Here is a 22,548-nt window from a genome sequence, read left to right as displayed (position 1 = left end):
GTTAGTATCAGAAATTGGCCAGAGCACATCCTCTCGTCCTCACTGCAGAGCTGCTCCCCGTGGAATGGCTGAGTCCCAACCTCCGCCATAGCTGCGACTGGATAGCCCAGGCTGTGAGCCCTGGGCTGGGGCCAAGAGGAGTAGAGGTCACCTTCAGCCTTCCGACAATGACATCTTGTCACAGGAATGGCTTGAGGCTCCCAAATTCACATCCTTTCGTTTGTACAAACAGGCCGGGCAGCTGTACCTCTGAGCTGCCTCCAGTCCATGGTTCATTGCCAGAAGATAATTCGCCCTGAGGTCATTGCCGCTTAAACAGCTGGCTTCATCTTTTCCTGTTTGGCCAGTCGTTCTGGGCTCCCTGGCTCTCCCTCCACCTGCTTCTATGATCCTCTCACACACAGCCGGCTGGAAGCCTCAGACTGGGCTCTTCTCCCTCCAGCTTAACTGGGCAACGTCTTGGTCCTCCTGTTGTGCTGATGCCAGGCTGTTCTGGGAATAGGCTAGTCCCTCCACCTCGTCGCGACCTGCCTGGACACTGAGCCTCTACCGTCAGGCTATCAGTTGCAGGAAACTTTGCAAGCCCTGTCTCTGTCTAATCATACAGGATGGCTGGAAGCTCCCTTTGTGGCAGAATCAGTCCAATGGAGAAATTCTGAAATTCCAGTTTTACAAAGTTCTTCAAACTTACCTCAAGGATGGCATCGGCTGAAGCTCAGTTGCCCTGTCTCTTATGCACCAGTGCATCTGCCCCAGAAACTCTTATCTGGGGCTCAGTTTGCCCCCATGGGGTATAAGTCCCTCCAAATATTCCATTTCTAGTTAGTCATCTTAATGTCACAATGAGAAATATTTCTGCATATTTCCTGCAAAGCGTCTCATTAAAGAAAGTATTGGTTTGATTCAGAAAATGCTATGCTGTTCCAGCTTCATGTTGGATCTATAGTTTTAGAAAGTATCCAACTTTGCTTCTAGTTTAAGCCTCTCTGTTAAAGAGTTAATGGGAAAAAACCCACTATGGTACGAGGATGGAGGTGGGAATTAACGTTTGGGTCCCATTCTGTGCTTAACACGCTGGTTCCCTCTATGTTTTGAGCCTGAAATGGAATCGTTCTTATGGAAGGCAAATGCTAGAAGAGCTTTCTTTGAGATTCTCCTTACCCGTTTCCATCAGACCAGGCCGTTAGATGGTTGCTTCTAGAAGGACCGTGCAGCCCTGAGTCTGCAGGGGGCAGACCAGTCACAAAAACCAGAGTGGAACTGTGGATTGGACTGGAGTTCATTGGGCAGGTTCAGTTCACATCCCGGTGCACAGGATCCATGAAGGCAGAACAAGGCACAAGTGAGAGCCAGGAGGGCAAGCAGGGATCCACGTGTACACAGTCCCAGGGAGCGAGACAAGCAGAGAGGCCTGGAGCCAGGAGGCTCAGAAACAAGGATGCTAGCAGTGAGCTCACGGGTCAGAAGCTTCTGGCCCAAGGCTTTATGGAGGCCATGCCTGAGCTGAATGTTGGTGGCTGAGCAGCCAATAAATGGAACACAGATGGGGCCAGGGCAGGGAATTCCAGACAGGAGGAACAGCCAAGGCAAAGGCAGGGAGGCTGGAGGCTTTGCTGTGTGAGGCTCTGCACACACACAGGAAATGCTTCCCAGGCTGTAGAGACAGTGACTAGCTTCTGAGATCAGAGTAGGCTGGGCTGAGTAAAGGGAAGGGTGGAGGGAGCAGAGACCCACATTACAGCCCGTGGCCATGAACCCAGGACAAGCCACGGGGGTGAAGGAGCAGGCAGGAGATGCTCCACCACTGCCGGCAAGGAGCAGGGGGTACTGCCTGGAGCATCACTGACTTACCCCATCTGCTGGCGAGGACACCGAAGCTCAGCCCACAGGGCCACCATGGATGACCCTAAAAGTTGTGTCCTATGCAAGGGGAGCACAGAAGGCTGGCGCCCTGCACAGTTGGCAAGAGGCTGAGCGCAGGGCAGTGAGGGATGCTTGGGTGCCTGGGGAGGGCTTCCCTTTTTTTTCCTCCATCTTCAATCATTCTTCACCTCTCCTGACACCCTGTCCCTTGGGGGAGCACCTAACACCCCTATATCCACCTGAACGATATCAGCCCTAAGGTGCTGAATCCCCACTATTGAGCCCGGTGCTCATCCATCCATCCGTGCAGCCACTGTTCAGTGGGGAAAGTAGTATGTAGCAGGTCCGACCACAGGCTCTGCAGCCAGAATTCCTGGGTCCCGTGCCTCACCCAGCCACGTATTTGCTGTGTGACCTCAGGCAAGCTACTTAGCTTCTCCACGCACGTGTGCTCATCCAGAAAACGAGGCTGATGCTCGTGCCCACGTGGCGACGTGATGAGTAATGCTAGTACTCATCTCTGAGGGTGGATGAGAGAGATCACGCAAAGTGCTTGCGAGGGGGCCGGCACCTGGGAGCACTCATACATGTTGGCTGTCACTGTCATGGAGCACCACCGTGTGCCAGGCTCTGCTTGGTGCTCCTGGGCTGCTCCCATGAGTAAGGCGCTGACTCTGCCAAGGAAGGGTGCATTTTTTTCTTTTGAAAAAAGACAGGGATGCTTTCTGCAGCTCCCACCCTGAAAACACCACCTGCCCTCTCCTATTGGGCTTGAGGAGCAAGGCCAGCACACCCTGAGTTGGGGTATTGCCTCCTAAGCCACTGGCCAGCAATTCTGGGGGGGCCTGAAGAGCATGCTGGGCTCTGCCGGTGCAGCGTGGGCCCTCGTCGGTATGGTGAGCTGGAGAAGCAGGACAGCGTGGGGTCCGGTGATACGAACTGTGTGGAAATAGAACTCCTCCAAATGACAGGGCACCTGAGAATTTCTTACTGACTTGTGTTTAATAATTCAAAAAAACAACATCAAATCAAACTAAACAAGGCAAGAGCTGTCTCTGGAGCCTTCTTCGTGCTTCCAAGAGTCAACCTCTTACAGAGTCACGGCAGCACCCCCCTCCCCAGCTCACTAAGGAAGCTGGAGGACTTCACAGCTGCTTCCGGAAACAGACTGTCCCCCGGGAACCCTTCAGAGATCTTGGGACCAGACAGGATGTACCTGGACTCCTGGAATTCCCTCTCCAGCCTTCAGGTCCCGTGAGGATGTGAGCTGGAGCAGTGTGGGCTTCCCCAGTCCTTCCTGTGGCCAGGTGAGCAGCCTTCTGCCACAGAGCTGCCCTCCCAGGCAGACACAGCATACAAGGCCGTGCATGCTTCTGTCCATGTTCCGGTCCTGGCTCCTTGGGAGCTAGGGAACGTTCCTCGGATCTTCCGTTTGTGCCTCCCGTAGTGGATAGGGGCACATAAGCAAATCAAGTCCCAGCATCAGCCTGAGAACCTGTCAAAGTGTGACTCAGGGTTTCCCAACCTCAGCACTACCGACATTTGGGGCCTGATAATTCCCTGCTGTGGGGGACCGCCCCGTGCACTGTAGGACACTCAGCAGCATCCCTGGCCTCTACCCACCGTTAATACTCCTTCCCCCAGTGACGGCAACAGCGAAAGTCTCCAGACGTTGCCAAATGCCCCCTGAGGGCCAAATCCAGCCAGGTTGAGAACCACTGATAGAAATTTAACTAAGGTAACTGTTCTATGGTACTCTCGGATCAGAAAAAGATGAAACGACGGCCGTCAGTGCGGGGCTGGCACGCTCCCATCGGTTGCTGCTTTCTCCCAGGTGTGCTCTGTAAGAAGGGACACGCCCACATCTTCATCAGGGGATGTTCACCAAGCATGCCTCTAGATTCAGCGCCACAGCAGGCCCTGTGGAGGAGCCAGAGGAAACCCAAGGTGTGGTCCCCACGCCCGGAAGCTCACAGTCATTCTGGGGGGACAGTGGTAACACCTGAAACAAAAGCAACAGCTACAGGGCAGTGGGGGAAGTTGTGCCATTCATCCAGTGGAGACCCACACCCAGGAATCATGCAGCAGGCATGGGGAGGGACACAGAGGCGGAGCCCCGTCCAGCTGAGGAGAGAAGGGGCACAGCAGAAAGTGCTGGTGTCAGGAGACAGCAGATGACAACGCTGCAGGCATTCGTGGGCAGGGAGTAGCCATTGCTGCTACCTGACGTGGCTTAGTGGAGCCATGACTGAGCTGAGCTGGGCGTTGAAGGACAAGGAGGCACCGGCATTCCAGGCAGCGGGAAGGGGAGAGCAAAGGTCTGAAGGCTAGATGCCTGGCCTGCGTGAAGGGAACCTCATACAGCAACACGAGGGATGCTTCTCTGCTTTGCAGACAGCCAACGTGTGCCGCAGGAGCCCTGAGATGATTCCGATGCATGGAGGGAGCCAGGAAACGCTGGGTAAATGCAGGGTAGCGGGGCAAAGGTGGATTTGTTGGCATCTGTGGTGTCACACAGCTAAAGGCCCAACAGCCCGGCCCACTGCCCAGGAGCTCTAGCCAGCCTTAGTGCAGGATCCAGATGAGCAGGACTCTTGGCCTGCTTCCCGGGGCTGTCACACCAGGAACCATGACTCAGGGCCTCCCTGGCCCAGGTGAGTCACATACCTGCAGCCCCCCCGCTGTGGAAGCTGCTGCCTGGAGCCAGCACCTGGGGCCACCCAGCCTCAGTCCCTTGAAGCCCCAGGGCAGCCCCTTGCTCCCCTCCCAGGTGTCTTTACATGCTGGAGCCCCTCACTCGGGAGGCTGTCCCCACACCCCTCACCCCTGCCTAGCACTCGGCCCCCTCCTCCTCATTCCCTCCAGCAGGTCGGTAGCCTGTGTGATGCCTGTGACCCGACTTCACAGCACTGGCAGGTGCTAACAGCCTGCCATTAAACTTAAGTGGTGAGATTGTCTCTCCCTTCCCGTCCTCCCTGTTCCCCACCTTGTCTTGAAGAGCAACCAGGGCAGGGACTCCCAGGGGAGCAGCGTGACACTGCCACCTCTTCAGGACTATCTTCTGGGCCTGACTCCCAGCCCATGGTGGTAATAGAAGGAAGGTGGTGAGATGCCAGGATGCAGCCCTCCCTGCTGCCAGCGGCCTGGGTCTTCCCATTCAGTTACAGACGTTGCATCACCTCACTCCCTCTAGGTTCTAGACGGCAGCAGGGAGTCGGCCTGTGCACCACAGTGGGTGGGGAGGGCAATTTGGAGCCAGCAGGAAAGGCACCCATGTCAGAGAGGAGCTGTGGGGCCCGGCAGTGCGGGGGTCTGGGAGAGCCCGTGGGTGTGGGTGGAGGCAGCCACACTGTCTGATGGGCCAGGCTGCCCAGGAGGGTGAGTGCTGGGCTGTACCAACCGCACCTGCCACTGGCTGACAAGGACCGCACCCCTCGTGCTGTGGGACCTCGAGTTCAGGGAAGTCAGGAGGCAGGGCAGACCACTGAAGCATATCCCCCCACCACTCCCCTGTTGGGTGCCCCATCCACTTGGGGTGGGCCGAGCCGGCAATACCGCCATCCTCCCCATCTGCTGATAGGACAGGGAGGGTCAGCCACAGTCAGGGCCGCCGTGGATGGCCCTAGAAGTTGTGTCCTATGCAAGGGGACCAGAGAAGGCTGAAACGCAGGCCACTGGACTCTTGCTGGGCCCCATTTTTCTCATTAGAGCACATTTTTCTAATTTACGCCAAGGCACCAGCAGCCACCCGACTGGAGTCAGCAGGTGGTGGAGACTGGACCCAAGGCCAGTTCATGGGCATCTCTGCCAGCCTCCCTTGGCATTCAGGCCCTACTTCTCAGGGGCTTCCCCAGCAGAGGAACCATCCACAAACCCTCTTGTCAGCCTCCTGCCTCAGCTTCCCGTGGGTACCACTCAGTACCACCCCCAGACCCAGGCAAGCGGGGCCTTTGCCTGGGCCCCACTCTGCCCTCCTTCCTCCACACCTCTCCCCATGGAGTGGAAAGTCTGTGAGGATGAGAGAATGTCCCTTTGTGGAACCTGGTCCCTCCCCCCATTCCAGACCTCCTCCCAGGAACCCAGGAGCTTGGAATCCTCTGTCCATTCAGCCCATGCATGCAGCGTCTGCACAGGTGGCCTGGAGCTGACGGGACCCCTGGGACGTGCCCCTCTCTCCTGTACCCACACCGCACCACACCCAGCCCTCTCCACAGGCTCGGCCAAGGGGCGTCTCACCCTGGGGGAGGGCGGACAGGAGGCCTTTCCTGGTGCAGCATAGAGCCTGGGGTAGAAAAGGAGTGAGGCAGGGACCTGCTTCGTAGGCTTTGCCTCGGTCCTCAAGTGATGGGGGCAGGCCTGACACCGTTATTCTGAGGCAGGGAACTATCCCCATTGTTGGCCAGCTCCAACGCTGGGAGACAACCAATATGGGGCAGTAAGCTTGTGGGAGGGAGGCGAGTAACTCGCTTCATTTGAAAGGTAGCCTTGTTCTTGGGCCGAGCCTCTTTCCCTGTGTGAAGAAATGTACCTTCTCCTTGTGTTCCTTAAGCCCTGCTCACACCAGGCTCCGTGCCGAATAGTGCAGGAGGTAATTGGATAAGACCCATGGGCCCCTGCACTGGCCTTGCCTCTGAAACTGGCAACAGCCCCAGTCCCTCCTAAGGAGCCCCCCACCCCCAGCTGTCTCCCTCCAGCCCACGCTCCTTTCCCTGCTGGGTGAGCCCTAGAGCCTCAGGTGTCACCCATAGCCTGGGCCTTCCCTAGAACCCAGACATTCCAGTGACTATGGGCAGCTGCTCTGCTGTGGCCAGAGGGGTGGGCAGTGCCTGGGGGCAGCTAGGGGAGAGGTGCTCATGAGTGGGGCTGAACTTCCCCAGGGCAAGGCCAGTTTCCATCAACAGTCCTCCCCCGTCTTCTCTCCTCCCTTCTCTTCCCTTGTTCCTGCCCAGTGCTCCTTGGCTGCCTGTACTTATCTGGCTTCATCCCCCCTCCCTGCCCCCTCCAGCCCAAGTGGGCTTGACGTGCATTTCAGACCTGTTGGCTGCGGCGAGAACACACCGGGGTCAGGGCGGAGCAGGAGCCTCCCTGACAGCGGAAAGCCAGGTAAGCCAGGTGGGAGCGAGGAGGGTCACACCTTCCCCGCGTGTGTGCACGGCCAGGAAGCCAGGCAGTGGCTGCAGCAGGGCTGTAAGGCAAGAAGGACAACCCCAAGCCGGGAGGCGGCCAGGCAGCTTTGAGGGGAAGTGAGAACCCCTGCGGGGCCATGCAGGACAGGGAATGGGCATCGGGGCGAGAAGAGGACACACGAGTCATCTTTCTGATCTCTGCCTTTGCTTTTTCCTGAGCCTTGGCTGCTGCTGCCCAGCCTGGCCCCTGTGCTCCAGCCATGTGGGTGCACTCTGCTCCCTGAACACAAGTGCCCCACGCTTTCCTCAGGCTCCAGGCTTTGTACGTGCTCTCCCCTCTGCCTGGAATGCACTTCCCTCCTTCTTCATTTGGCAAATGTCTGCTCGTCCTTAGAGATGCCCCTCAGGTGTCACTGCCTCCAGGAAGCCTTCTCTGACTGCCCTCCCCACCAGGAGCCTCCCATCATTTCTAGGGCTTAACCCATAGTTACACTGATAGCAATTACATTGATTGTAATCACTCGCCTATCCCCCCAACCATTAATAACTTTGAGGACCATAGTTGTCTTACGCTGCTTGGCACCTGGCATACAGCAGGTATTTATACATATTGGATGGGTGGGTGGATTACTGAATTGCTGCCAGTCCAATGAGGAAAGGGATGAGTGGGAAACTCGCTGCCAGCAGCCGGCAAGGCTGGGACGTCCAGAGCTGCTGGCGAGAGAAGGAAGATGGCACAGGTGACGGGGGTCCCAAGGAGCTATCTCTACCACCCCCCCACGTTGGGCAAACATCGGCCATAGGCGTGTCCTGATCCTTGGTGGCGACCCTCTTCTCTCCTTGCTCCTAGAAATTTCTGCCTGTCTCTTATCACCTGGCTGAGCTCGTGGCAGGAGTCCTGGCCCATGTGTTTACCAGAGGCTGAGTGGACGCTTCCTCCTCCTCCATTGTCTGTCCGTGCCCCGATGAAGCAATGCAGGGGGAGAAGGGGGATGCATTGTGATGAGGGAAACTGAGGCAGGCACAGGGGTGGTCCCATTTTCCACCCTGGCAATCCTCCACACATCTGGATCCCAGCTGCTGGCCCCGGCTCCAGCAACTCCCTGATTCCACTGATGCTGATGGCTTCCGCATGGGAGGTGGAGGGGGGGTCTCCCGGGGGGATAGGTCATCCCTCTCCCCTCTCAAGGATGGTCTAGAGGATGAATCCATCTGCCAGAGGCGTCCAAGAAGAAAGGCCTGGGCCAGGATCACATGGAAGACTCTGAAGACAGGATCAGATCTTGCCTGCCTGGATTGAACAGGGACGTAGTAACCAGTCCCATCCGCGCCCACCTTGCTGCCCTCTGAATCGAGAGTTTGAGGCCATGACCAGGGTAACGTTCAGCTGGTAGAGACAGCGCCACCCTGCTGGCTGTTTAAGCCGTGCTGGAATGGTGCTCACAGGGTAACAATTGTAAGTACTTTGAATATCACCTCTTAATCAAAATTAAGATCAACGGACATTTCAAAGTTTCTGGGGTCTAGCCTCACCTCCGCCTCCCGCCAGCTTTTGGCTGCCACCCTTTACCTGAGCCTCCCAGCCTCCCTCAGTTCTGCCCATCGCACCTGCGCCCTGTGTCAAGGCCCCGCTTCTGTAACCTCCTCTTTATGGGCATCTTCCGCCGTTTCCCACTGATACTCATTGCACCATCCACAGGCCACAGTGCTGTAGAGTCAGCTGGGGAGGCCTGGGAGCAGGCCTGGGTGGCGGGTAACGGTGGGGTGGTCCTGCTGATGCCATCTTATCACTCCTCAGTGAGTGACAAACAGAAGCAGCACTTGAGCCAGACTCTGACCGAGAACTACGGGCAGCTGGAGCCACGCAGACCCCACCTCAGCAGACCAGCTGCAACAGGAGGTACACCACGCCCTATGGCCTTGAAGGCCAAGCAGACACAGGTTCAAATCCTGACTCTCTTCTTTCCTGTCTGTGTGGCCCTGGGCAAGTTACTTACCTTCTCTGAGCCTCGGTTGCCACATCCCTAAAATGAAGCCTCTTTAGGGTATGTGAGCATTAAATTCGGCCACATCTGTAAAGTCCTTACCACCGTGAGAAGTGCCTGCTGAAGCCTGTTTCCTCTCCCTCCCTCTCCTCGACTCCCTCCTCCAAACCCACCCCTGCTGTCTTCCCGCTCTGGGTCCTGGTGGGCAGGAAGCTGGCAGTACCAGGAGAACTCCATCGCCTGCCAGGATCTGGGCCAGGAAGCCTCTCTCCGGGTTTCTTCTATCTGTGGGGCTGCCTTCCTTCTTCCCTGGGGAGCGGGGAGCTGAAGCCCCATAAGAGGGAGTGCTGCCCGGCAGGGGTATTTCAGCTGAGCCACCAACAGAGCTCCCCAGTTGTGAGCCAGCAGGCAGAAAGCTGAGGCACAGAAAGGTGGTCTCCTTTCCAAGAAGAGACGCGGCAGATCCCTCCAGCAAGGCCCACCATCCTGCCAGACGTAGGGGGCGGACAGTGGACCTCAGAGCTGTGCTGTCCAATGCGGCAGCCGCCACCCACATGTGGCTATTTACAGTTAAATTAAACAAAATCCAGTTCCTTGCTCTCACCAACCACATTTCAGGCGCTCAGGAGCCCCAGATGGTGACTGAACGCCGAGCTGGGCAGCACAGATGCAGGACGCTGCCTCCATCGCGGAAAGCTCTCCTGGACGGCACTGTTCCAGATCCTGATGGGTTCATGTCAGAAAATCCAAGGCTGCTCTCCCCACATGCTCTGGTCCGCCTCTCTCTGCCACCCCACTCCCCACCCTCATCCCCTGGGCCTGGGGCCTTGGTCTTGGCCCAGGGAATGTCAGGCAAGTAGAGGACATAGACGTCATGAGCTCTAAGATCCAGGGCATCATGGCTCAGTGGGGAAGCCCTCACCCCATCTCCCCGAGATGCAGGCTCAGCTCCCCGTTGGTGGAGGGGTCTCTTTTCTGAAATCGTGGCCTAGGGCACGCGTGTACACACAGGTGCACACCCACAGGCACACGCGTACCCCACAGACTTAGCCCGGACTGGGATGGAGCAGCACACACTGCTGGTCAGCCCTGTGCAAGACTAAGTGTGCTCTCCCTGGGCTGTGCCTGTGAGGACCTGTGCCAGACAAGAATAGGACAGAATCCCCGCCCTCGGGCTCACTCAGAAAGCCAGACACACAGCAGGCAACGTGCAGGCAGTGCAGGGCTGGGGCACCCCCGAAACAGAGAGCAGGGGAGGTGGGGAGGACTCCGTGGGGCAGGGGCAGGGTTTGCTTAGGTGGAGAGGGTGGGAGTGGCATGAGGAAAGGTGCAGCTAAGAGCAAAGGCCGTGTCACCCGCCAAGACCTGCAGGGCACCGGTGCCTCACACAGGCCGGGAACAGTTAGAACCCCAACCTGCATCTCAGGCGGGAGACTGAGCCCCAGGAAAGCAGTGGCTGCAGAGCCAGGGCCAGCATCGGGCCCTCCAGCAGCACCCCATGCATGTAAATGACACAGCCACATGCACCTGTATTCACGAAAGTGTCTCTCATTCACTGTGGATGCTGCGCCAGGCTCTCTTCTAATTGCGCTCCACGAATCTCCTCTTTCAGTCCCCACAACGGTGCAGGGTGCAGGTCTTTCACTGGCCCAATTCTACATGTAAGTGGCCCAGCAGTCGTGCGGCACCAGCACACCCAGACAGAGACACAGGGATGTGCGAGGCTGCGTGACTCCCTGCCCTCGCTGTGCCAGTCCCTGCCCTATCTGCCACCATTATGTTCAGCCAGGACGCCCGGTACCCCCGTCCACCCCCGTCCATTCCTAGCCCTGGATGGAGGACTAACCCCTTCCTTCTCTGGGGTTCACACACAAACTTCCATTGTCTTCTACTAAACTACAGTAAATGCTACACTACTTCAGGGCAGGACTGGTGCCTAACTCGTGTTTGTTCACTCCAGGCACATGGCAAACCTAGCAAAGCCCTGTTCGCTGAACTAATGAACTCATACCCCTCCGCCCGCCCAGCCCCGAACCCACACCAGATACGGCCTCCCAGCTGCTGTGTTCTGTGGCCTGTGTAGGGACTTGGAATCTCAGTGCCCCGACTCAGAAGGGCAGGAAGTGGCCCCAGTCCGCTGTCTTTGAATTGCTTTCTACCCTGGCTGGCACTTCCCTGCCCTGGAGTGGTGCCGACGACCCCAGGCCTCACTCAGTACTCACACCGGCCCCTCTGGCCAACACTGACCTGCCTGTGCCGTGGACTCTGGGACACCCTTTGTGCCCCTGCATGTCTGGGGCTCTGAGGTTTCACCTGGGAACCTCTGGCAAGGCTGGTCCCTGTCCCTGTGTCCTGCCTCCTGGATGACCAGGGCCTCCTTGCCTCTTGTGGCTTGTCACCACCCTGTGTTCTGCCAGGCAGCGGTACACAGCCCCACTCTCTGGGGACCCTGCCCTCATCCATCTTGCCCACCTCACAGACCTACCCTGCCCTCAGGACACCCAGCATAATCTCCTTAAAGGACCTGGGTGGCTGCAGGTCCTGGGTGGCTGCAGGTAGCAGATAGGAGTCCTGCGGGCAGTGCTGGCCCCCAGGGACAGCTCTCTGCTCAAACAGGGAAGGGAGAAATCGCAGGGAGAGCAAAGAGGGTTTGGGTGAGTGTTTGAATCCTGTGTCCTCGGCCCTGGAACCCCACGCAGCCTTCTCACCTCCAGCCTCTGCCTCCCCCTGCAGTTCAAGTGCTGCACAGCACGTACCTGCTGTCGTGGGAGGTGAGAGCCGCCAGTGCCCGCCAGCTGCTGCAAGGCGGTGGTGGCACTCTGCAGCCAGCCGGCCCACCCCTCCAACGTCTGCAAGGGAGAGGTGAGCACCCCAGCCTGGCCTCCAGGTGCCCCCAAAGGGCTGGGGTCAGGCAGATGGGCGTGGGAAAAGCAAAGCACACATGATCCTTGACCACAGGCTCACAGCACCAGGCCCTTCAGAGGCTCTACAAAGCCCTGGGAAAAGCAGCTCCTCCTGGGAGTCCAGGGCACCATGGCATGCCCCCGGGGCTGCCCACGAAACCTGTAAGCCACTTAAGGCCAGGTCCAGCCCATGAGTCCTCTGGTCCACCCTCTGCCTCTGCCATATGCACCGGGACGGCCAGCCCTTCCTCCCAACCTGTGCCTGCTTCTGGGCCAAAGCCCTGACACCTGCCCTTCCCTTCCAGGGAGGCTGCCTCACCAAGCTACCTGCTACTCACGGGGGCGGTGGGCATCGGGGTGGCCTGCCTGCAGGAGAGGTGCAGTTGAGAGATTAGGAGGAAGGTGTGTGGAAGGGCTCTGAACCTGTCTCCAGTGGCAGCGATCTCCAGTAACTGGGCTGGCATATCCATGCCCTGCCCTGCTCTCTTCTCTCCCCTTCCCTTTGCAACCAAGGCTGAATCCCACAGTCAGTCTGTCCCCCAGAGAACATGAAGGAAGATGCCTGAGGGACAACATGAACTTGTCAGGAACGGGCCTGGGAGGAGTGTGGATGTGGGCTCAGGTACATGCATGCACCTCGAGGGTGTGCATATGGGGGTCCGTGTGCAAGCCTTCCGTGGCGTGTGTGGGTCTGTGGGGGTCCACATGCTCCTGGGTCTATGTGGGTGGGGTGGTATACACTATGTGTGTTTAGGGTGCTTGTGCATGTGTGAGTGTGAACATATCTGCATTCATTCCTCTGTGTGTGTATGTGTGTACCATCAGCCCTTCACATCCATGGGTTCTGTATCCTTGAATTCAACCAACCGTGGAACAAAAATACTCACAAAAAATGGTTATGTCTGCACTGAACATCCTTGTCATTACCCCCTAAACAATACAGCATGACAACTATTTACATAGCATGTGGATTGTATCAGGTATTACAAGTAACCTAGAGATGATTTAAAGAATATGGGAGGATGTGCAGAGGTTATATGCAAATACTGCACCCTTTTATATCAGGGACTTGAGTATCAGTGGATTTTGGAATCCAGAACGACTGTACATATGTGTGTGTGTATGTGTGTGTGTGCACGCACATTCCCCTATGTACATCCAGCACTCTCCCTGAGGATAAGCAATGTCCTTGGCTCCCATTTCTCCCCTTCCACCCAGTCCCCCAGCTGCCACCCAGGAAGTCAAGGTCACTCTGTCAGGCTGCTGTAGTCAAGGGTCCAAGGGAGGGAAGCCAGGAGCGAATACTCAGAGGCAAGAGCCCCGCAGGTATAGGCTGTCCTTCTAGAAGGCGTCCAGCAGTCCTGCTGTCCTGCCCAGCCCCTCCCAGTCCGGGGCTATAAGCACCATCTGGGGAAGAGGAAGAGCAGCGCTTAGGCCTCAGAAGACCGGAGTCCAGTCCTGGCTTTGCTCCTGTGTGACCTCGAGCTACTTAATTTCCCTATCCCTCAACCCTTCATCTGCAAAATGTGGATAATTTCTTCAACCTCCTAAGGTCTAAATAAGAATGAGGTGATGCCTGTGACCCACTTACAGCACCTGGCACAAAGGAAAGCCTCCGTCAGCCTTTTTAGAGTTGTCTGTAGACTTCAGAGGATTTCCGATACTTCCTCTCACTGGGTCCACACAACAACCTGAGACCCAGGCCAGACAAGGAGTAGCGTTCTCCTCGCTTTACACAACAGAAAGTTGAGACCCAGAGAGGCAACTTGACCAGAGTCTCACCCCCTGAATTGGTGCCCAGATCTCCCGGCATTGGCCCTTCACTTTTGCAAACTCCCTACCCCAACTCAGAGGTCTGTGGGAAAGAGAAGCAGGGGACGGTGGCCTTGGCTGGCTTAGAGAGCCTTCCAGCATAGGGTCCTTTCAGATGATGGTGCCAGCTACCCGCATGGTCTGTGGGCCTGGAGGGTCCAGCTACAGCCTAACACGCTGGCAGGAGAGTCTAGCCTTTGGAGGGACACTCGCCTTGGTTCTGCCCCCTGCAAGTTGTGTGACCTACGGCCAGCTATTTCATCTCTGAGCCTCAGTCACTGGTTTGTGAACTGAGGCTGACCAGACCTCATCTGGTAGCTGGTGATGGGAATTAGCAACACACATGTAAGTGTCTGGCTCATTGCTGAGCGGATAGCAGGTGCCCGACACATGACACCATCATTTGTATTCTCTCTGCAAGGGCACACTGTCTCTCAAAAAAAGCCCTAGTTGCTCCCTGGCCAGACCAGCCTGCTCCCCTTCATCCTTACTCACCTGCAGGGCCAGGAAGCACAGATGGCGTTAGCATTGCCCCTGTTTTGCACCTCCCCGGAGCAGGTCTTCTGTCTCATGTGCTGAACGCCAGAGGAGTCACCACTGGGAACTGGGGCAGGGCTGCTCTGTGACGCTGCACCGGAAACCTGTGACTCCCAGTGCAGAGGGGCCTGCTCTGTATGGACTCCGACCACGCCTGGGCCGTTCGGTCTATTTCTTCATGACCTCTCCGGCCCCGAGAGCCCATAGAAGCTGCCAGATGAGGGCAGTGAGGCCGAGGGCAGGCAGTAGGGCTGCAGGTGCACTGAGCCTAAGGTCAAGGTGGATGGGAGCTGCTGTGTAAGTCTGATGCTGAGGAGACCAGGTCGTTGGGCAGTGGACGCTTTCCCTCCACTCACAACCCCCACCGTGCAGTCTCTGTTCCTCCATGGTCACTGTGGAATGGCTCCTGGTGGCGCTCAACCCCTTGCCCTGTTTTCCCCGCTGTGGTCCACTGAGCCAGCCCTCCAGCGGCCAAGTCTCAGGTTAGAGCTCCCTCCGGCGGCCGACGCTGGGCACTACACTGCCCAAGTCCCAGGTGGGCCGAAGCCTTGAGAAAGGGCTCCTAGTCATCCGCGCCAGCAGGCAGGCACCGGGCACCTGCCTCCCCGACATCCCCAGCCTGGTACTTCGAAGACCAGTAGCCCTGAGCTACACTTGGGGTTTCCAATCCAGTTTCAAAACCGTCTAGCTCATCTTTCAGGAAACGTCCAGGGTTAACATTCTGATTTTTCAGTAAGATTCTCACCTCCGTGACCAGTTACCTTGAGATTGATGTCCTGCACCGTCCTGGAGTGTTGGGATCTGCAGGTCGTGGAAAGGGAAACCGAGCAATCACTTTGGAATGGCTTCCTGGAACATCCTTGGCCCTTCCTTCGTGTTCTCTGATGACAGCAAGGTGCTGACTCAGAAACCTCATAAGAAGTAGAAGGCATGACGGCTTCCCTGTTAAAAATGTCCCACGTGTGGCCGAGGGGCCACACCCAGGCGGCTGTCGAACAAAAGCACCAGACACCATGCAGCTGGGCCCCAGAGCCCGGCCCGACCCGGTCTGCCTTCTCCAGCACCTGCAGGGAATTTGTCCTGTCTTGTCTCTGCTCGCCACCTGCTGGCTGCCTGGAGCCATCCATGCTGGTTTCTCCGCGTCTTCTGTCAGGAGGGAGATGCTGATGCTTATTCAGGGATCCGGTGGGTCAGTATCCTGTGCCCTCCGCACCATTCAGGGTGGGGGTGTGCACGTGTGTGCACATATTGATGAGAGCATCCTGTACGTCTCCGCATGATTCCAGGTGGGGATGTGCACGTGTGTGTGTGCCTGTGGACCCACATTGATGAGAGTCTGGCCCACACACCTCCACCCTTGTTGGACCTCTCCTGGGAGCACCCTGGGAACACACATCTCATGCAGAAGTGTGTCTGCTGGGAGCCTAGCTCCTGTCCTCCCGCAGCATGAGATGTACACGTGGATGTTGCTTACAGCACAAATCTGTGCTGGCCTAACAGCTCCCTTCTGTCTCCCCCTTAGCATGGATCAGAAAGATCCAGAAAGTGTACAGGAAAAATCATCAGCCCATGAGGTGGGGACAGGGGAAGAGGGCACGCTGCATGACACCTGCATGGGTGGAAGGGCTGTGACAGCTGCTTAAGCTAGTGGGACACGAAATAACCCCCTAAGCCACGTTTCAGCTGTGACCCTGAGGCCCTTAGGTGGATTAACACAGGCCCCAGCACCGAGTCTCCAAGCTGAAGGCAGTGGTCACGCTCCCTGCTGCCCTCCAGGTTGGGAGGGATGGAGAGGAGAGGGGGGAAGAAGCTACCTTCTTTGCCAGCCTTGCTGGGAGACAAGTGGGTACAGCCCACAGGCACCTCCACCAGCCTGCCCTCTACACCCGGATTCACAAGGCCAGGGCAGCAGCAGCTGCTGGAAACACTGGGGAAAGTCGGGGTGTTGTTTCTATACTTAGGGGAACCCACCTTCACCCCAGGTGGCACGGGACAGTCACGGGGCTGCTCTTGCCCAGTGCCCCTCTCCTGCAGACAGAGTCGAGACCTGACAACAGGTCATCATTATCAGGATCATGATGACATTACCTCAATGCATCCTCGAGTGGGAGGGAGGAGGGGAAGAGGAAAAAGGCGGGGGAGGACCCACGCACCCAGAGCAAGGCGGGAGAATAAAGGTCCTCTGTGTTTTAGAAATGGGGAGTGAGATAGGGCTGAGAGCGACCTTCCCAAGCCTGCGCATGCTTTGGGCAGGATGCTCCAGCCCCTTCCTGTTCAGCTCCTGGCGGCCAACACAGGGGCTGGCAGGCAGGACTCCTGGGGCTGGGCTTGGCACTGCGTTCTGTGCTGACTGTCAGAGCTGGTGACAGTTCCAGGGGCTCCTCCCAGAGCCTCCGTTTCCCCCATGGCTCTTGCACACCTCAGAGCATCCATAATGGACCTGAGTTTTGTTCTGGAGTCTGAGGGCAGCAAAACACAGGCAGTTTCCCAGAGCAAAAGGCTGCTTCAGACAGCTGTGATGAGGGAGCAGAAACACCCACTCGGGATCTCATTAAATTAGGCCATCTCTGGAGAAGCCCTAGGACCACAGACCCACAGCACCGACTGGGAGCTTGTTAGGAACGAAGACCCTTAAGCCCCCACCCAGGCCTGCGAAACTGTAATAAGGGGGTCCCCAGGTGGTTTGTGTCCATTAAAGGGTGCAAAGCCCTGCTCTTAGACAGCAGTTCTCGGAGTGTGGTTTCCCCACGCACACGGGCATCACCTGGGAACTTGTTAGAAGTGCGAAACTGCAGCCCCCCCCCCCGCCACAAACTAAGCGGGAAGCTGCCCTTTTTCCAGGCCTCAGGGGACTCACGTGTGCACTGGGTGTGAGCAGCACTGCTCCAGGGCCCTGAGGGCCGACAGCCTCGGGAGCTCTGCTCTCTGCTCCTTCGCCCGCTCCACCTGGTAGACCTGCAGGATGGCTCTCCCCTGCTGCTCGCACCGAGGCTCCAGCGACATTTTTACTCATGGTCAACTGCGTCCCCTTCCAACTGCCCTTCAGAAGGACAGGTGCCACGTCCACCTGCCGGGCCTGCAGCATCAGCACCAGCTCCCCCAGGCCACAGATGCCCCCTCCTCTGTGTCCAGCCCCTGCAAATGCTCCAAGTGCCTTAGACCACAGCTCCTCACCTAGGCAGGGACCCTCAGCCCCCTCCCCTCCATTTCTGAGCCCTCACAGCCAGAGCCTGGGCAGGAGAAGGACCTTCACCAGGCACACGGGTGCCAGGGACTACAGGAGGGTGACAGTTGGGCTCTCTGCTCCCTCCCAGCTCCCGAACCTGGGACAAAGGGCTGAAAACCCTGGTGCCCTGGGACACCTGCATTAGGGGCAGGATCCCCACCGGTGCTCAGAAGCCCTCGCCTTGCTGTCCCCTCTGGGAAATGCACGGGGTGGGACAGGTAGGGGTGGCTCTTCCCCTAGATGACCTAGCTAGCCCTTCGACCTGCCCACTCCCCACGCTGCCTCACCTGGAAAGCCGTGTCCTGCTGGCCTCACTCCTTCCTGCAGGCCCTGGAGTGGGGAGGCCGGAGGCAGGGCAGCCACAGGCGTGGTGGAGCTGCCAGGGCAGGGATGTGGGGTGTGTGGGCCACGCTAGCACATGCTGTCCCGAGAGCGGAGCCCTGCACCCTGCCTAGCGGCTTTCCCAGGAGAAATCCCTCTGGGAGATCCTGGCCCCAAGCCCCGGCCTCTAGTAATATGCCCCTCGGGGATCTCCTGGTCTGGGGCCCGATTCTCAGGAATGCCTGTGGGGTTTCTGTTTTTGTTTTTGAGGCAGGGTCTTGCTCTGTCACCCAGGCTGGAGGGTAGTGGCATGGCCATGGCTCACTGCAGCCTTGACCTCCCAGGCTCAAGCAATCCTCCCGGGTCAGCCTGCTGACCAGCTGGGATGATAGGCATGCACCACCACACCTGGCTAATTTTTTAACTTTTTGTAGAGATGGGGTCTCCCTATGTTGCCCAGGCTGGCCTCAAACCCCTGGGCTCAAGCTATCCTCCCACCCTGGCCTCCTATAGTGCTGGGGTTACAGATGTGAACCGCTTCGCCCAGCCGAGGAATGGCTGGTTTTAAAACTATCTTCAGCTCTTAATGGTGGTGGGTGTAAAACTCATCTCAGAGTGGACTAAATCCCAGGCCCTGCAGAGCTGGAGGGCTCAGAAGGGGCAGCTCTGAATCCAGGGGACCTGCCCGAACCTCACATTTCCTGGGACCCCCTCTCCCCAACCCTGTGGCCACCACCGTGCTGCTTCCAGAGAGCCTCGCTCTGCTTCCCTTTTCCACCCATCCCAGGCCCATCCCTTCCTTTGGTCCTCTCTTGCATCTCTCTTGAATTAGGCAGGGAGTTTTCAGGAAAAACTTTCCCAAATACTAAGGGAGAACAGAGAGGAAATCCTAGGAAATACAGAGCATTCATGCTGGCAGTCTCACAAAGGATAGGTATCAACTTGTGCGACAACCACAGGGAACCCCCAGATGGCTATCACCAGTGGGCACCTTAAGCCTCACACAGGAACCCCACGCCCGGCCTCCATACCTCCCGGTCCTGCACGTCTCCCCAGAGGGCGGCCTCTTACTCGCTGATGCACAGCACCTTGTGATGCAGAGGCCGAGGCTGGGAGAGGTCACACCTGGTCTCTCCACGTGCTGCAGCTCCCAGCCTGCTGAGCACAGCCCTTGCTGACCTGGGCTGGCCCTGAGGAGGGGTGTGCTTTTGCTCCCATACACAGGAGCCGCCTGAAGGCCCCTCACTGCGGTCACAAACACAGCGCTGAACTGTCCAGAAACTATATCCTCAGGGCGGGAAGCGCCCACGCGGACAGAGAGCAAGCCGGCCTCTCGGGGCAGATTGCCGCCTCTACTCTGGGGATTCTCCAGGGGCTATTAGGAGGCTGGGCTGGTTTAGCTCCTCTGCCTAGAAGGGCCCGGAGTGGTCAATGTGAACTCATTAAAAGGAACACCAGTTTTCCCAGAAACGACTGCACCACAGCCCAGAGAAACAGTATGACGTGATTATCCTTGCTGCCCTCCAAGCTGGGCTTCATGCAGATCATCAAAACCTGATGGCAATTCCCAGGAGCTCTGAAGGGCTGCATATCAAACAACTACAGAGTGAGGCTGAGAAAGAGGGAGCGTGGTGGGCCAGGGTCTTGTTCTTCCCGGTGGGGCACCGAGAGAGGCAGCAGTGGGTAGGAGGGCCGTGGCTTGACCTGTCTGCCCTGGCAGGGATGGGAGACAAAGGTGGCAGCAGCTTTGTCACTGAGGGCAGGCCCAGGAGAGCCTGCTCCGTCGGCCTCAGCCCCGTGTGTTGGGTTGGGCCAGCCTGACTGGGGGCAGGATTCGCTGTGATTCCTGCCCTGGGGGGTTGTCCAGCCCAGGTTTCCATTGGGGAGATTGGCTGGTCCGAGCTTCAGAAAGTGATAGGACAGCCCAGAGCTTCTTGGAAATACGACCTCCATGTCCAGGCCAGCAGCCTGGGAGATGAGACAGGGTTGGAGGAAACAGAGGCCCAGGCCAGCAGCCTGGGAGATGAGACAGGGTTGGAGGAAACAGGCCCAAGACAGGGCAGGTTCTGCCTGGGAATGCACAATGGCTGGAGTCTGAAGCCCAGGATGCAGCCCCAGCTGCGTGTAGCCCTCCTGCTGCCCAGGGTGGAGATGGATGCCCAGGGCAGGTCCTCCCGGGCCCCTGCTTGGAGGCCAGCAGTCTTGAGTTCCTTGGAGAGACAGGACATGCCCGTGTAAAGTCATCACCAGCGCTGTGTTGGCAAAAGGCTCCTGCCCACCAGGGCCCTGGCAGGGCAACAACAGGTGCTGGGATCCCACATAGCTCAGGCCAGCACGTCCTCACCCTGCACACGCCATGCCACCCTTCCCTAAGGGGCAGACACCAAGAGAGAAGGGTACATCCCTGTGTCCCCCAGATGAAGAGTGTTGGTGGGAGGCAGGGAGTGAACAGGGATGAAACCTGGCCTTGTGGGAGGGGATGAAGTGTGGGTGCCCATTCTCCTCTTTCTCCCTCCCCACCCTGCAACCGTCTAGCCTCAACCCCAGGAGCCCTCCAGGCAGGGCCATTTGCGGGGTGTCCGGGGAATGCCTGGTGCTTACTGAGGGCCTGCTGTGCACTTAGAATGTGTTACTTGCTGTCAGTACATTCGCTTGCAATTACTCCAATAAGAAGGTATTACCCCCATTTTACAGGTGAGGAAATTGAGGCTCAGAAGTGTTAAGAGGCTTGCTGGTCAGCAATAATGGCTGTTGTCTTGCCACCCCAGCCAGGTGGAAGGAAGCAAAGCTGAGCCGGGAGCCCCTGTCCTCCGCGTCCCATAGCTCTCCATCTCTGTAACAAGTGCTCAGGCTGACGTTCAGAACCAAAGTGTCCCTGGGGGGCACCATCCTATAGCAGCAGCTTCGGCAGCCCCTGCCAGGTTGAACAGAATCCGGCATCTGGGCCAGGCGCCAGCTGCCCTGCACATGTGTGTGGTGGAAAAGCCTGGCTTATTTGAGGCTGATAGCCGGGCCCCCGGTGCAGGAACTCAGGCAGCAAGTGAGCCTGGCAACAGCCTGGCCCATTATCTCAGGTGCCAATGCTGACCCCACAGTGAGAGCAGAGACTGGCCCTCAGCCCTCGGAGCCTTCACACAGGGTGTGGAATCTCATGCCCATGTCGAGATCACTGGGGGTTGGAGAAAACCTGAGGTCGCGCCCCCTGCCAGAGCCACCCTGGGCTGGGACGGGACGTCTGGGGGTGTGTTGACCACCTCCCCCTCAGGTGACGCCCCTCTCTGCCTTCTTTCTCCAGGCCATACGAAGCGCCTGCTGCTGCCAGGGCTCTGGAGCGGACACTACTTTCTGTTTTGGGAAGTTCACCTTGTGCACAGCCAAAGGCCCTGAGAGCCGGAAGGGCCCAGTGTGGCCCTGAGGGGAGGGGGGCCATGGTATGTCAGTATGATGTTGCCCGGGACCCTCCAGCCCTGCAGCCAGCTTTGGTCTCAGAGTCTGCCACTCTGGGCCCCTCTTCAAGGTTTTCAGACAGGGGCAGTGAGGTGGAACAGTTACCGTCACCACCGCCCACCCTAGGACCTGCCTTGAAAACATTCTCCATGTACTGGCCACCCCGGGCCTGAGGAAGGAAAGGGGGTTTGACTGGCCGTGGAGAAAACCAGTCTTTGGTACCGCTGCTGGGTGGTGCTTACGTCTGCTGAGAATGTGATCAAGCATCTAAACCAGGAGTGATCAAACTCGAGTGGGCGTCAGCATCACCTGGGGTTGGGAGGATGTTTTCCAAACAGACGGGAGTTTCTAATCAGGAGAAGCAGAGCAAACAACTTGCATTTCTAACAAGTCCCCAGGGGCTGCTGCTGGTCCTGGAACCACACTTTAAGAACCACTGCTTTAGACCATGTCCCAGGGACACTGCCACGACCCTCAGGGTTCAAAAGTCCCTCGGGCTGCCTAGATGCAACTGTCCTCCTGCCTCCATCGTGGGTCGGGGGTGAAGCGTGCTGCTATGGTCGCTCACAGCCGAACAGGAAAGCCTTTGCACTGTGCATCTGTGCAGCACCCGCCCTGCCCTGGAGGGCTCTTGGATGGTCTGTGGCCTTGGCCAGGAGACCCGGTGGCTGGGTCCTTTCCTGGAAGGAGACAGGTTACACTCCCCAGCCTGCTGTCCCACCACCTCCTGTATGCCCTAGGAGAGGCACAACAACATCCTTATTGCTCCCTTTTCCTATTTTTTTAAAGTTTTTTTGTAGAAATGGGGTCTCCCTATGTTGCCCAGCCTGATCTCCAATTCCTGAGCTCAAGTGATCCTCCTGCCTCAGCCTCCCAAAGTGCTGGGGTTACAGGCATGAGCCGCTGTGCCCTGCCTCCCTTTTCCTGTTGCAGTGCACAGCCCAGCCCATGCTTCCCGCCTCCTGTGGGCCTTGCCTCCTCCTGCTTATAAACCTGGGATTCCCCTTCCCCAGCCCGCCCAGTGCAAGTGTGGCTAATCCTTCAGGCAGCTCAGTGTCAGCAAGGCCAGATGGGCTCCTGGAACCAGCTGGCCCATGGGTGTGGGTCATCGCAGTATTCTAGACACAGAGACAATGCCTTAACCTACTGCGTATAGAGAAACTGCTCTCATTGGAAACACATCCCACTCCATAGCTGATCTCAGGGTAAGCCCAGCTTCATGTGCTAGGGGCATGATAATGAAAATAAAAGAATTATATCTAGACTACCTCTGTTTATTTTTTTCCCTCCACTGCAAGGAAATCCCAGGCATCAGTTCACCAAGTGGA

At 57.7% G+C, this 22,548-nt stretch overlaps 1 protein-coding gene and 1 long non-coding RNA gene across 3 annotated transcripts; one reads left to right on the top strand and one right to left on the bottom strand.

Annotated features, from left to right (window-relative positions):
- Positions 1–2,843: 2,843 nt before the first annotated feature.
- On the bottom strand, positions 2,844–15,276 carry LOC141408009 (uncharacterized). The gene is made up of 2 exons (XR_012419877.1): positions 14,185–15,276; positions 2,844–3,865 (listed from the first exon to the last, which is right to left on the bottom strand). It is a non-coding gene; the product is annotated as an uncharacterized lncRNA (long non-coding RNA).
- LOC123567438 (uncharacterized) lies at positions 8,512–22,485 on the top strand. 2 transcript variants are annotated; one of them, XM_065523581.2, is made up of 5 exons: positions 8,512–8,889; positions 9,593–9,704; positions 11,708–11,836; positions 12,391–12,499; positions 21,069–22,485. In XM_065523581.2, exons 1-5 carry the CDS (start codon positions 8,640–8,642, stop codon positions 21,186–21,188), a joined length of 720 nt encoding a protein of 239 aa, XP_065379653.1. In that variant the 5' UTR covers positions 8,512–8,639; the 3' UTR covers positions 21,189–22,485. The 2 variants fall into 2 exon arrangements, 1 of the variants encoding a protein (XP_065379653.1); XR_012419876.1 differs by having other exon boundaries at positions 8,752–8,889; positions 12,391–15,415.
- Positions 22,486–22,548: the final 63 nt, after the last annotated feature.

Source organism: Macaca fascicularis, chromosome 11, assembly GCF_037993035.2.
Source record: "Macaca fascicularis isolate 582-1 chromosome 11, T2T-MFA8v1.1".
In the NCBI taxonomy this organism is placed as follows: Eukaryota; Metazoa; Chordata; class Mammalia; order Primates; family Cercopithecidae; genus Macaca; species Macaca fascicularis.
The sequence above is the reverse complement of the archived record's forward strand: the minus strand, read 5'-3'. Positions and strand labels throughout refer to the sequence as shown.

Coding starts and splice junctions, on each gene's coding strand:
- LOC123567438 (XM_065523581.2), top strand. CDS start 8,640: ATGGGCATCTTCCGCCGTTTCCCACTGATACTCATTGCACCATCCACA. Junction 8,890..9,592: donor CAGACCAGCTGCAACAGGAG/GTACACCACGCC, acceptor ACCACATTTCAG/GCGCTCAGGAGCCCCAGATG. Junction 9,705..11,707: donor ACTGTTCCAGATCCTGATGG/GTTCATGTCAGA, acceptor CTCCCCCTGCAG/TTCAAGTGCTGCACAGCACG.